This window comes from Mizuhopecten yessoensis, unplaced genomic scaffold (assembly GCF_002113885.1).
Source record: "Mizuhopecten yessoensis strain PY_sf001 unplaced genomic scaffold, ASM211388v2 scaffold10949, whole genome shotgun sequence".
Lineage (NCBI taxonomy): Eukaryota > Metazoa > Mollusca > Bivalvia > Pectinida > Pectinidae > Mizuhopecten > Mizuhopecten yessoensis.
Window position 1 is genome coordinate 203,718 of NW_018408802.1, and position 16,192 is coordinate 219,909.

At 33.8% G+C, this 16,192-nt stretch overlaps 1 protein-coding gene across 1 annotated transcript in view; it reads left to right on the forward strand.

The window, feature by feature from the left end:
* LOC110463964 overlaps positions 1-5,616 on the forward strand; it is an 11,101-nt gene extending 5,485 nt beyond the window's left edge. Inside the window, exons 3-5 of the mRNA XM_021518935.1 lie at positions 3,625-3,671; positions 4,184-4,330; positions 4,823-5,616. Of these exons, the coding sequence (XP_021374610.1) occupies positions 3,625-3,671; positions 4,184-4,330; positions 4,823-4,906 (278 nt within the window). The 3' untranslated portion in view covers positions 4,907-5,616. The remainder of the gene's footprint in view (positions 1-3,624; positions 3,672-4,183; positions 4,331-4,822) is intronic.
* Positions 5,617-16,192: the final 10,576 nt, after the last annotated feature.

Genomic DNA, 16,192 nt, shown 5'->3' on the forward strand with positions numbered 1-16,192 from the left:
TTTTTGTTGACCTTTGTCCATGGAAGGTCCCTGCAAAATTTCATTGAAATTGGTTCAGGGGTTTTGGAGAAGAAGTCGAAAATGTAAATTGTTTACGGACGCACGACGGACGAAAGGCGATCGCAATAGGTCACTTGAGACTTTGTCTCAGGTGACCTAAAAAATTAACTCATTTGACACCTACTACTTTGAAAGTAGGCCAAGGTCTTTTATTTGAACAAACCTGAAAGATATTCGTTCTAGTAATCTACTGACCAGTATTATCACCCTAGGACTCCTGCATGTTTAATCAGGTAAAGCGGTTTAAAGATTTGACACATGTGACCCCTCAGACTTTGAAAATGAGCCAAGTTACGCTATTTCGATCAGTTGGATGCTACTCGCCAAATATCTTGATCCTAGACCTCATGTTCATAAAACTTAGTTTGATTGGTTTTGACAAGTGACCCCGGTGACCGTGAAAACCGGTCAAGGTTATATATTGAATTGGTCTTGCAATTGGTTTACATTCAAGCCTGCTACAGCTCTTCAGTGGCTTACCATTCTGGCAGGTGACCTAAAAACGTAATCGTCATTTATCAATATTGAATTATAAACGTAGAGGTATGCTGATAGTATTTAAATATAATCTTAATTTTTAACTCAAAGTGATATAAAAATGAAAAATTAAAGAAACAGAAACGTCATACAGTATACTTCAAGTACCCCTTTCAAAGTAAGTGACTTATATATTTTTGCACATTGTCTGTTTACAAAAATACAAAAAATAAGTTGCTATATTCAAAAGCTAGATAAAATGCATGGTTCTCAAAATTCGTGCTGCTTACTTATAGTTTATTGCACTACATGTGCAAGTGGATAAAACTTTTGATTCAACAGATATCCAATAGGCATACCTTAAATAGCTGAGTCACCAAAGAACCCCGATAGCTACCGTATGTCCTGTTAACCAATTCAGCACTTTACTACATGTATAAATGATTAACAAGGCAGGTATATTGTTTCTGGTTTACCTCAAGGTGTATAGCTTAACACATAAGCCTCCCACTAAGGATCAATGTTACATGAAAGGGATCCTACAGGAGAATTCTATAATCACAGTTATTTATAAAAATATCAATAGAATAACCCAGGGTTGCACTTTTGTTAACTGGACAAAACAAACTTATACACATAAAACTTGTGTTTTGAAATTTTATCTATTAAAACATCCGCCTTCTTTGTTTTTCAGTTGAATGTTTTCCCATTTTCTCCTCTGAAATAACATAATTGATTCTCGTGTTAGTTAAAAATTGAAAACGTTTTGGCTGATGTCCATGCCGTTTTTATTTTAGTGGTGCTCATATTGTAAAAAAAGCTGTCCGGGGAGTATTTTAGAGTTATATAACTCATTTATACACAGCATATAATGGTAACAGATAGGGACCCTCGAAATTTGTTCTGTATAGATGTTAGCTCATGTCATTTTTAGTCAATTACGATTTTGGAAAAGAGACAAAAGTTGAGCTTGAACAGAACGGTTACATTGACTAAGGAGTAGTAATAGTGAAGTAGAATGATCATGTGAAATAATGTATAAGGTGGGATTATAATCAAACATCGATAATCCAGCCAGTAATTCGTTGTTCCCGGATAAAATGGTGGAGATAATTTGGGAATTGAAAAAAGATAATGATCGTTGTGCTGTACCTAGACACTGCAATTGACAACAACCGGATTAGAAATAGCTGGGTTTAATTGTACATGCTTACTACATGTATAGAAATGCACCAGAAAATAGCACCAGTGATCTTGACTCAAGGAAATAAGATTGGCTGATTACATAAAACAAAAGATGCCAGTGTAGTGTTTCCATAAAGTGAAGAAGATATACATGTAGTATAATTTGTTTGGTGAAAAATACAGTGACATGTTTGGAAAGCAGTTCTTCTTCTGAATCAGCTATACTTTGGATTTCTTATTGTGAACAAAACATTCATATAGAGGAAATGTTTTAACAAACGGCACTAAGCAGTGACGGTATTTAAACGTATAGCACAAAAGGAAAAACTGCGATTAAATGCATACCTTAAAGGATTTTTTTTATTATAACCTGCATGTATGATCATCGACAATGAGCATTCACTGAGTTTCATTAAATTATCGCTCATTGTTATGCCTGTAGGATAGCCTAGGACAAGCTCTAAATACTGAACACTGGGCGATATATGCAGGTGACAGTTACCTTCAAAACTATTCAAAATGTTTTACACAATGGGAAATACTGGCATTAAACTTAAAGGCAACTCTTCACTAAGAGTTGCAACGGTACACTTACCGAAAGTATCTGAACAATCCCGCGTAACCCTGGTCAATGTTGCTGCTAAGGAAAACACATTTGTGTCGTCAGGTAAGACACTATCTATTTACTTATCATATGACTTTTCTCTTAAAAACTGATATGAACATTCTGATCTGGTTAATGAATACTGACAGTTGTGATATGGTAAATAATCAAAACATAGTAATTAACATAAATCTAAAAAAAAAAAATGGTAATTAAATTATTTTATAGTGATATCAATTTTCAATATCGATTTTATATACAAAACACTAAACAAACAAATGTATGACACTGTTATACTGAGTCCTCTAACTTTAAGCTGGTATATAGCCACTTGTTGCGAGTCCAGTATGATATCTGTTCCTTGCCCTTATTCAGAATAAAAGATGACAGTGACAGACTGACCTGAGGTGAATCAGCAACTAAAATCCAATATTCACACATATATGCCCACTAGCTATAGATAAACCCCAGTTAAATGTGTCGTGGTCATCGAATCATCAAGAAATACTAAACATCAGCGAAACTGTTATTACAACTCAACATCGGTAAATCTATTATACGTTATTCCGTCTTTGCGTATTGGCGATTTGCAGAGATATCTTCTCTTGTGAGCAGGTATTGATTGTTACGTGATTGGTTTGTGTGAGAAAATTACGTCGTTTTCTCAAAAATTGATGACGTTAATTTAACAAACAAATGACGTAACAATCAATACCTGCTCAGAAGAGAAGATAACTCTGCAATACGCAAAGACGGAATAAACATTCGAAACAAGTACGGGACGACCAGGCGTTCCAGAGGGATGTGGACATTTAAACAATAACTGGTTGTCTGGATGTAATTATTGTTGATATAATTACAAGTGGCCTCTGGCAAATCCCATAAAACCCGCCAGGGTTTTATGGTAGATATGCCAGAGGCCACTTGTAATTATATCGACAATAATTACATCCAGACAACCAGGTATTTTTATATTTACATGTTTTTCTTTTTTAAGACATATTCCTACAAAAACCATTTGCCCTGCCTCAAAATACATTTCAGGCGGCCATTTTGTTGGTTTACATATTCCTACACCTGAAACAGGCAGTTGTAGTTATAGTCGAGCAGTTGTAATTATAGCCTATATAATTACACTTGCACTCTAACACTGTTGTAATGGGATGGCGCGGGGGCAAATGTAAATATACTATAATAATACAACAGTACACAACATGTTTCTACAACATTAATTAATATTAGAGAAACAACATTTTATCCTGCCTGTCGAATTAAAAATAATCTTCTTAATTTTTCAGATCAACTGAAAAAGGTGGAATATGTGCCGAGTATGAATGACATAAGGGTTAGTTGAATATTATTTGATTTAATAGTTGTGTTTTACATTGTAAGTTGAAGATATACGTTTGAAAATGATTTAATAATATTATTATTATTATTAAAGTTGTCCATTCAGATGCTGTTTTGGAAGAAATAATTTTAATTTTAATGTTCCTAACTTCCGTTGTTTAATGCATTCCACATAGGGAAAAGTACATTAATTGGTCTGGTATCTCGCAAAATCTTGTTAATATGTCATTATTACTGTTGCTCATTTTGCTGTATTGTCTGTGACGTCAGTTTAAACAGCTCTCTAATATATTCATGTTAATTAACGCAATTGTCTAACTTATTTATGGTTAAACCGACCTTTTCTCGATTACTCCAATTTACACACTTTTACAGCTATTCTTAAATGTTTCACTCTCCAGTTTTTCAATTGAATCATGTATCATCCGATGTTATACATGTGCTCATTTTATTTAATTTTCTGGATTATGTCAAATTGCTTTATTTATTCCCTTATATGGTCCGCAGGCACAAAGGGCCGTCAAGTTAAAATTGCAGGTGCTAGAAAAGGAAGCGAGCAAAAAGACTGAGAGACAGAAGGAAGAAAAGGCAAGACAGGAAAAGCTTCAAATGAAGGACAGAGAGAAAGAATTAAAGATAAGACAAAGAAATGAGGTATATAGAATTTCGATTATTGACGCAATAAATTAGTATTCAGTTATGATGAAGTTATCACTGTTTGACATGTATTGTATGTGTAAATGTATGATTAACAGTAACAGCAATCAAACGTTCGTGGTTTTTGTCAGTAGATAACGCAGCAGTTAATTATTTTTTATCCAGATGTACCAATTCCGTCTTTGCGTATTGCAGAGTTATCTTCTCTTGAGAGCAGGTATTGATTGGTACGTCATTTGTTTGTGAGAGTAAAGTCATCAATTTTTGAGAAAACCACGTAATTTTCTCACACGAACCAATGACGTAACAGCCAATACCTGCTCTCAAGAGAGGATAACTCTGCAATACGCAAAGACGGAATAGTCTTTGTACAATTCATTTTGAGATACATCTCTATCAGTAAACAACAACGTTCGAATATGAAATTTACTTTGCCTGTATATACAAATAATGTTTTTTTTAACAAAACTATTTATTCAACTTTTTCAGATCTATGCCCTGAATAAAGCCATGACAGAATTAGAGCAGCAGAGATTTCAGGAGTTTTGTTCAAAGAGAGGTATCGTTCTTTGACACGTACACTAGGATAGGATAACGAACAATACTCAACAGACCACCTGACAATCTCTATGGATGCCATTGTAAGAATCGGTGGTGAAAGAATTCCTCAGTAACATTTATGTGTGTAGTTTGACAGTATTCTGTTTTCTTCTTTTTTAGATAAGTTGTGGAATGAAATGTATATCTGTCTCAGTGTAAGGGTTGGAAATTAGGGAGCAATACCTAAACTAAAGGGGAATTCCCAGTGATTATCGGCTTCGCTAGATATACAAAAGGTGTGAAATATTAGGGTTCAGTTTTTCCTGTATAAGAAGTTCAAAAATTCCAGAAATGATAGTTTTAAAATCTAGATATCAATGCTAGAATGATACAAAATGGGTTCGGGTTTTGATGCTATTTATGCACTTTGATTGCCGGAATAGGTAAATGTATGGCTTTTGATATGTTTTGTCCATGTATACGAAGCAAGAGTAAAAGTTGACAACCCCTTGAATTGGTAATAGATCCGTCCTAAACCACACCAAGATATCAGAATTATGCTGCTGGTTAGCTTAAAGCTGGTTGAGAAAAGATTTTGAAGTACCAAATATAAGGGGATTGCGTCATGATGTCATGTTATGTATAATATCTTTACCAGTTATTTCTGTATTATAACTACAAATGGGTGTCGATCATGCTGAAAATCAATGAAAATCCTTTTTTTATGAATACAAATGTTGATACCAAACATTAAATTTGTTTTCTATTTTTTTTTTTTTTTTTTTTTTTTTTTATTTGCATATTTTTCTCTATTGTGGCATAAACCGTAAATTGCTTTGAATCTGTATCGAATCAGATACTTTTCGATCTATGCCTTCAATAGATATATAATTGAAAATATTCTTTACACTTTAATATTATAGGTAACAATTTCTTGTGTCATAAAACAGTTTATATTTAATTCTTTTACAACAAATAATGTGGCCGATTCATAGCGTAAATTTAAATGGAATTTTCAAAATTTTGCATCACTGGAAAAAATTGTTTATCATAGGACTGTTTTATCAAAGGTTGTTTTTGCAGGAATGCAATTTTTTGTTGTTTTTGTGTAAAAGTGAATCGAAAATTTTACAGGACAATGAACATTCGTGTTCAAAAAAACAGTGAAATTCAACTCGGTTACCACATTTATTTTCAATTTTCCAACATCAATGTAAAAAAAGCTGTTTAGAAATATCAATTTTAAATTAAGTGCTCATTTATATAATCCAGCGATCTTCGTCCTAGCAAAAGTACTGAGATAATTCCGCGTAGAAAAAGTCTAAAATGCTTTTAATTTCTACTTAGATTTTGTGACAACTGTATACTTGATGATTGGACTGACGAATGCAGACTGTATATCATTACATCATTAATTTAAGAAAATGTATTAACATTGAATTTTACAAAATATTCAATTCTTGAAAATGACTTTTTTTCACAAGATGTGTAAAGGTATTCAGACTTTATTTATAGTATGAAATTCAATAGTATAAAATCCTATGCTTCCAGTAGGAATAATAGATCTCAAATGCTGTCTTCCGTTGTGCTTTAACGGGAACCCCCTAGTCTAATATAAGTAAATATTACCTGGAATGATATTTGTATGTGTTTGTACGGCGTTACGAGCTTCATCTTCCTACTGCTGAGACTATTTAAAGCATTGAATGTGATTATGTATGCTATTATTTAATAAAATGTCAAATCAGTCAAACAAACAAAAAATAACGTGTTATTGAATGGTGTGTAATTCCTGAAATTCAACGGTTAAAAACTCATTTAAAAATATGCAGTATTTTTTTTAAGAGAGACCCTTATGATTTTGATGGGGAAAATTTCCACAAAATTGGAAAATATATGTTTACACAACACAAGCAAATAACACTATATGGTATTCGAGATATTTTTCAACACTTTTAATCCGAATAATAAAGGAGCAAGATGATTTTTTTTTAAACTAGCCATTTTTAAGATGTTTTTATTTTACTTTCGTTGACCATTCAATAGGGAAACTATCAGTTAACAATGAGGACATTAAGCTTCTGTGTGTGAAATTATCTTTAGCAAGTCCTTATTTAACATATATAAAACACTGAGTGTAGATTGATGCTGTAAATGACAAATAAAAACAAAGAATTATGACTATTTGCCATGATTTGGTATCCGAAGGAAATGTGTTTGATACTGTATACCGTGAAACTCTCGCGGCAATTCAAACTTGTGTTTTGTCATAACATAGAATATTAAAACAGCGTAGTAGGCATAGTGATCAAATTGGACAAGCGATATTAACACTTGGTAAATATGAACTTTACCGGCGTAGGGCGAAAGTTTCCTGCCATACAATGATTTATGTTTTAAGGAAAATAATAAGTTGGAGTTTTTGTATAAATTATAAGTTTGCAAATGATATAAAGCTTTTTATTCTATTTATTTTGAGATTTGATATATTTTACAATGTTATCGTAATTTAGTTGTCGTACAAATGCAGTCTGTGATAATGAATACAAATATGTATTAATTCGCTGCGGATATAATTCCTCTTTTTATTTGTTTGAAAAATGTATATTTTATAAGACGAAACAGGGCTGTTTTAAAGTCATTTTTACCTTGTACTGTTGTAAAAGGAATACAATAATATTTATTTGTTATCATATTGATTTATATATCTGTCTTTATTGTTGTGAGCATCCAATAACTGTGTTTTTTGTAACATACACATTTTTCACTTGTGTGATACGTATGGTTGTTTCTGAAATTTTATTACAATGTAAGGTGCGTTTTGTACAGGTACTTCATAAGAATATGTGATGTAAAGATGTTAGTATTTATATGACTTCGATTAAACTCGTTTACAGTACTCATGATCATTTCCTGAACAAATGTAATGTAGACTGCGTCTGTATCCAAGGGTAGAGTGTCTATTCACTTTTATATCATGTAAACGAGTTTAAAAAGGGGAACAAACTCTTGTAACAGTCGCAAGATGTTGTTTTTTATGTTACAGGGAATCAATAATGAATATAATTCGTACATGTGTAACTCTTTGGTATAGTAAATGGGCAAACGGTTTTAAATTGGAAAAAAAATGCAGAACACTTTGAAACTGTTTTTTGTTTGAGATATAGGGCGCTGAGAGACTCGACCTTGCTAAAAATTGCAAATCATCGATTTAAAAAGAAAATTTATTTGATAATATTATTATGCTTATGTTAATGAATCTCTTTAAATGATCTGAAATATGTTTAATTATAATAAATATTTTAAAGCTGTGAAGGTTTTGGTAATTCCGGCCGGGAGTTAGAATTTGGTGTCGTAATAAAGGCTTGCTAACGGCAGAATTTCCACATATTTCCATCCTTAAATAATGCATTATTTTTGCTCACATAAATTTCCAAGAAGGAAACCAAAAGAGTTTATTTCAGTGAAAAATAATTATGCAATTGTCAGCCTTCCAGGTAAACTGTGCTGAAATTCCAATGTTTCCGTCGCAAACATGACTTTTGTCTTTTCATTAGATATAACTTCACCCTGCATCCCTAGCTGTAGTATACAGGCACACGTGTAACAGGTAATGATTATGGAAACTTACTATCCTAACCCCATACAGAAATCTTACTATCCTAAACCCATACAGAAATCTTACTATCCTAAACCCATACGGAAATCGTTTTTATGTATACGGAGTGTCACACGTCTGTACCAAAATAAACCAGGGTTCGATTCTGCACAGATTTGTGTTCTGTAAAGCAGGGACGTTAATCAATGCCGTGCTGTCATATAGACCACACGCTAATGTCCAATCTAGAGGCACCCCATTTAAAATTATGGCGCGACATTCTAGGAACATATAAACTGGTATTGACATTTATAATTTCAGTCTGAGAATTATTTTGTTATATTGAAAGTGCAAAATCCTTTTAAATTTCTTTATATTTTGTTTTGTTTTATTTAAAGATATACATAATATAATTGTTTCGTGTATGTTGACATTCAAACAGACAGTTGATTATATTTTAAGAATGTGTGCCCAATTACAACTCCATTGCTTTTTTGGCGAAATTTAACTTAAATTAAAATAGATTCAGAGTAGACATTTGTAAGTGAAATTAATTAAGTATGATTTTATGGTTAACTGATCTACTGCTTTTCATATCAAATTGGCCTTTCTAAAAACGCATTTTTATAACTTAATTGGTCAGATTTCATTGAATAAATAGTAAAATGTTCGTTAATAAATATTTAATTCATCCACATATTGAAATGGTTTGTCTATTATCAGATTGCTAGCTATGTTTGAAGAATATTCACTACCTAAGAAAAAGATAGATTCATTTTTATCAATATTGTCTTAATAAGTAACTATTAGAGACGTTTTTGTTACAAATAATATCAATCTAGTGTTTTGTAGTGTCCCGGGCTGAACACTTAAATTTTAATTGCTAGCTTATAGTTGATTAAATCTCATTAATATCTCAATTAATAAGAAAACTGATACATGGTTCATTTTTAAATAGATTAAAACAATCGTTCATGTGTGACAGCCTGATAGGTATATTCCACTAAATGGTCTATAATGCGATGTTTTTCAATGAACTTTTAAGAACGATAATCGACCCCTTCCCTTCAGGATAGATTTGACATATCTGAAGAATAAAGTGATACATGCAGTTTAAAGATAATACGTGTTGAGGGACGTGTAACAAGATGTCTTTAAAACATGCTTGAAAATGACATCTTGACCCGTCTACTATGTGAATACTGTTGAAAAGAATGCAGAGGACAGACTGTCATTAATGGCAAACTTAAGATAGTTGATTAATTAATGTTATCTTAAAATAATTTACCCTCTGTGTATGTTACATTTCTAGTCAGCCTGTCACTTTCAACATTAACTGTATTTTCATACAGCAGTCTTGTGATAAATTAATAATAAACTGAAGACAAAACTATTAACTGAGTGCTTGTTTTATTTTCAAGACCTTCGCAATTATTCTTGATTCTTCCTTAATTGCTTCGGATTTTATCACTTCCAGCCACGCTTGGGGTTATCCAACACTCCTTTAGTTGTAGGAACTACTAAATATTTGTTATTACATGTTAATATAGTTTCTTATTTCAATAAGATAAACATATATACATATTGACAGTTTTCTTTCTATAATTATTGAGTGTCACATCCTCCACACTATGAAAAAGAGCAGCACGAAGGGAAATCTATACTAACGAGAACACTGCAGCAGTCCTTTTGGCACTGGTGCACCCTACGGATGCAGAACAGTCTTCTGTCTGTTACGCCATTGGTTTGTGTGAGAAAATTACGTCGTTTTACCAAAAATTGATGACGTTACTCTCACAAACAAATAACGTAACAATCAATACCTGCTCACAAGAGAAGTTTATGTCGTGAAGGTGACGTAATCGTAGTTATGGATGTCGATATTTACAACAGTCCAAACGAATACAGAGCTTCTACTTCAAACATTATCGGAACTCTAGCTAATCAAGGTGCTCATCATTTCTCACCACACTATATAGTCGCTGCCTCTCTCTGTATTAAGACCGTTGGAGCAGGAGAGGGTTCCACTAAACCTGTTCGGGAGTATTGATAATGGACACTAATGAACTCTTTAAACCTGTTCGTACAAATAGTCACGAAGCTCGCTTGTCATATTTTCCAGCAAGGTGCTAGAAACCATTAATTTAACAGAAACATATTTACACCACGGGCCATTGAAGTAAACATAACACCGTACCTCAGATACAAAGTATCCCAATAATTTCGTACATGTAGTTCAAAGATTTTGACTACATAACAAACACAACAACTGGTTAATCCGTCTGCATGTTATTACTCTGCGGCGGACACGTAGTAATAAGTTTTGTAGATACAAAGCTAAGAGTTTTCCCGTGGTAGGCCCAACGTTCTAAATAGTTACAAATTATAAGATGAAACTACCTTACGATCAGAATTATGGAACAGACTACCACATGGTTGGTATCTACACCCACCATCAATACACTTAACAATGGACTGGACAAAGTTTGAAGTGGTCAAGACTGTTTATTAACGAACTTATAACTGGTACAGATATATAACAAGAGCCCGAGGTAGAGGAACTATCATTATTCCTGGGCTGGAAATTCACTATGGCATTTGTCCAAAACCAGTTCAATGTTTTCCTATATTTTTTAATCATTCGACAGTTTATGTCCTTGTCAAGCGTGCCGTTAAGAAATAATACATATGTGCGTGTGCGAGGCCTTAATGGTGAGAAATTATTAGCAAAAGACACTTCTACCGAGTTATTATTTTTCCAAACTTTCCTAATCCAGTTTTGAGGTCAATCGTTTAACATACGTTATAAGTCATCATTTCAACGTTGGTTTACTTTCATTTAGGTCTTTACTTCGCGGTTTTAAAGGCATGATACGAACTTTTTTTTTAAATTAGTAAAAAAAAATGTGTAGTTGTACAAAAGTGAAAACGTTGAATAGATTGCTCCTCCATGGCAATCCCTTAGGCCCCCTTCGGGATTCACGCGAAATTCTCAGCCTCCCCTCACACGTGACCTTCAGTCATACATTATGTATACATATAATGGTATGTTTGAATCTTATGCCTTATTACATCGTTTATAAACAGACGTATTGGGTAAATGTAACGTTACACTTGTTTAAATGCAGCTGATGCGGGTAGATAAACACAAGTTATTAATTTGTATATGCATATTTATTATGAGAAGTTCTTTTTACACAACCAATAAAATGTTCTATGTGACGTTTCGATGACTAGTACGATATGTACACTGCCACTGTCATCAGACAAATGACCAAATTACACATTTGTGTGCATACGCTTCACTGGTCATTTGTCTGATGAAGGTAACAGTACTAGTCATCGACACGCCACATAGAAAATTGTATTGGTTGTGTAAAAAGAACTTCTCATAATTCATACTTACCAACCTGAAGAAAATATTTAGAAAGTGCCTATTTATTGTTTACATGCAGCGGATGTGGGTAGACAATTAATTAATATGTGCATATTTATTGTTCAAATACAGCTGATGCCGGTAGATAAATACATTACGTCACTATTTTGTAACCAGAGTCACATTTCTGAAGGAGCTTTCTTCTCTTTTCGAACAAGTTATGTGTCAAAAGTCAGTGAAGAGAGATCCCCACAACTAGATTTAGCTGGTTTATTGCACGAGTTATGATATATATTTTGTCCCTGGCTGAAGGGGACGAATGATGTCACCGGCTCCCATCTCTCAGAGGTACGTANGGGGGGTTTGGATGAGGTATTGGACCCACCTTACCTTCCTACGGAATGGGGAATGAAAGTGCAAATTTGCAAGTTTGTACCACTGCCACCTTTCATTACATAGGAAGATGATGGCAGATTTAATGAAGAAGAAACCCTGAAGAGCCCTGTGCAGGGTGAAAACAGCTTGTTTATACTCGATCGTTAGATCTTATTTGTTCTACACTTACCTATTTCACACGGACATTAAATAATTTTAATTATATATAATCAATAACAAATCGACAAGCATATTTGTACATACAACCGATATTTTTTTTAGTCTTATGCTAAGAGCAAGCCCCCAATCCAGTCTATTTCTACTGTTTTATCTCATAAGTATTATAGACATGTCAATAGAAGCTGGTGTGTATCTAGGTGCGACATGTGTCACATACTTTGGTTTCGACGAGTTGTACTCCTGTTGGACTCACATGTGTGGCATACAGTTTTATTCTAAAGTACGTACATGTTATGTCACCGCATAGTATGTGGATTGGAGTCTCTGTTTGGAATTATAATTCTACGTTATTATCAAAGTTGAAAACCCATTTCTGATAACATATGAATCTATCAAATACATTTTCTGTGTTGTCCTGACTGTAATGTCTTTATCAGACTCCATCACAGAGGCCGTGTAGTTCGTGATAATTAAAGATCGCCCTTAACAGTGTAGTACTACAGGGATAGACTTAAGATTCGTCAGCTAGCTACTTCAAGTCATTAAAGCTTCCTGGGATAATCCTCTTTAGCGTTTATCTTTCGAGTTTTAAAATTAATACATACAAGGAAAAATACTTGAATGACTTTCAGGAGGGGCTGAGGGGAAGGGGCAACATGATATTGGCCATAAAACATTGGTCATAATTAGATACTTAGAAAGGGGACGGGGGCTCTGGATCCATCTAGTTGTTGATTAGTCGCCAATACAGTATTTATCACTGCAGAACAAGCATTCGAAACCAAAATCTCGAGCATTTCATTTTATATTTATCATATTTAATGAGAACGAGTTTCGTATCCTCACGAAAAAAAATGCCAAAACTTTTAGATGTACGATAAAGAGAGTCGTACATATGTGTTACTATAGGCTACATATACAAACAGAATTTATTAATACGAGGGGGAAAATCTCTTAAAATCAGGTTATTACAATCAGATATTAATTGGCTTTTCATGGCCGAGTGTGTACGTCATCTCTTCAAGTTTCTCACAGACTGTGGTCATCATCGGCTTTCGTACAAACATATATTAGACATATTTATATGAGCCATGCTTAGATTGAACAAAAACTTTGTCACGTTCCACCTCGACTTACCACAAGGACCTGAGAATTTTACAGCTATATTTGGACCTAAACTAGGGTGTTCAATGTAATTTTTACATTTTTAGGGGTTTAGATCAACTTTTGGTTATAAAGGCAACCCCCAATAATGGAAATCAATGTGGGGAATGGGGGGGGGGACATTTTTACTGAAAGTCTACTTTATTATATTGGCTATCATAGCAATCTTCAAAATCCAAAAGTTCCGACAAAGATTAAAATAGGTTGTTTTCTTGTGAATCTAGAATCACAAGTTTGAAAACAAACTCAAAGCTTCGCATCATTTTTCTTTTCCTTCTTATTTCCAAGTCTACCATTCGAAAATATTTTATAGGACAAACACACTATCTCAGAATTCCAATGATATTGCAAGAAAGTTGTCTGGGAATGAATGTTTTGGTGACCATCTTGGAAAGGAATAAACCAACTTTTCTTTTCCAAATATCTTCTCTGTTGATTAAATATTCATTCCATACAAATTGGAATAAATAGTTTCTTTGTCAGTTTTCAGTCATAATAATTAGACTATACACAAAGGCAGGAATTCTGATGTATAGACTATTTGGTCATTCGATCCTTATTTATGATGCATTGTTAGTTTGACAACATTCGACTCTTAGTAAACAACTCCGACTTTTTGAGAATTGCAGTTTTATGCTTCTACGAAAAACGAACCAAGTACTCATTTGAATTTAATGGTCGTTTGTGATAAGGTTTAGGTCTACACCTCACCAAAATCAAAGAATGTGTGTCCATTTTGGTAATAAAAACTGTTGAGTATGGCTAATAAATATGACTGTTAAATATTATATAAAATAATAACTTTTGTAACAATGAAAACAACCAAAACATTAAATGATGTATTTTTTCTTGTATTTCAGGCAGCACAGGAATATTTGGAAGATGTGAATAAATCCAAAGAGGCTGCAATTATGAAAAACAACTGGATTGAAACTGAAGATATTATTATCAGCAATTAAGATTTTTCCTTGATGGAGACCTCCCTTCTAGTTGAGGCCAAAGCTCCCTTACATGTCCTCCCCACCAACTCACTTTCCTCATTGGTTGCAACAGTTCATGGGGCCCCCTTTATGGGTTTCGAGCCTCGTATTGGTATGTACTGGAATCAGAACTTTATTTTAGGTTACAACCAATATCAAAATCCAAATATGTTAAAGTTGAAAAGTGCCACCTATTTGAAGAAATATATCTAAGTGAGGACAGTTATGAAGGATGGGGTAGTTTCCGATTCCGATAATCATTTCTGTGAGAGCCCCCGTCCCCACACTGGTCTTAACCGTCCAAGACCACTGGCATAACTGTTTGTGTATCAAATACTTGTATAAATACACATACATGCAATACGCCAGTGTGAATTTTCATGAACATACTTATGTAACTTACAGAGCAGTATTAAACCGCAAGAGGCTTGGAAATCTGTATATAATATAATAACACAGCATGTAACTGTTCAAAGAAATGTACCTGGCAAGTCTATAACATTTCACATGATTTGAAATTAGCAAGCAATGGTTCAGCTTAATTGACCCTCAACTTAGAAAATGTTAGGGACTGTTATTAACTGTTGCCTCAGCACATTTCATGATAGCACACAATACACTTGACTGGCTTATTGTAGAATGGATTCTGTGCTATACCCCTAGTTTACGTACGTAAGAAATAATATTTCGAATATCAGAAAAGTATGCACTCAAAATAACTTTCGCAAGCCTACCCTATTTTTTGCATAAAATTGATAACTGAAGTTTGATGTGATTCATGTATTACAATATTTATTTACAGTGAGATTGTTGTTTAATGACACAATGTTAATTAGTCCCCCACCGGTCCCCGGATGGGGGCTATAGAAATTGATTTAAGTTTCATGCTGTTACCATTAACATGATCATACCATGTACGCGTATGTACGTGCATGGTGAGCGAGACGCGCATGCGCGAGATATTTACCTGTCCCCGCACCTGTATACGTGGCGTGACTCAATGATACGACACCTCACAGAGCAGATGTATTACCCTTCACTGATCCCTGCTGTCTCCTGGAAAGTCATTGTTAATATCATTACTCATATTTCACAATGTCTATTTCATATGTATTCTATGTCTCATTTATACATTGTATGTAATTACCTGCAATGCGTTATTCGTGTTGCAGGCTCTCGTCTATGGAATAAAGATATTAAAGAAAACCTACGACTTCATCTCATTTGTGGTTGAGAGAGGGGTACAAGTGTATACTGACACATGACCCATGGTAAAATCCTAATTGACCTAAAGACATTTGTGACGCACGTGCACTGCTGCTGGTCTGTAGGAAATATATGTTTCACCCTCTACAGTCAACTCTTTATGGCAGCAGTACATGCTGTTGTTCCTCGGAGGAAAAATACACTTCAGACAATTGCCAACACAGACATTATATAAGAGTAAATATTCGTTCACATCATTTTCAGCAAATTTAAATGGTGTTTGTCCTGCATCTCAACTGACTGTATGGTGATCGTTTTTCCTAAAATGTTATTTATAACATCAAGAAAGCATGTGTCTTGAGTACTTTGATTTTCCATTGAAACTGATATAATTACAAACAATAATGCATTTTTGTTTTGTGGAACTGAAATTAACATGC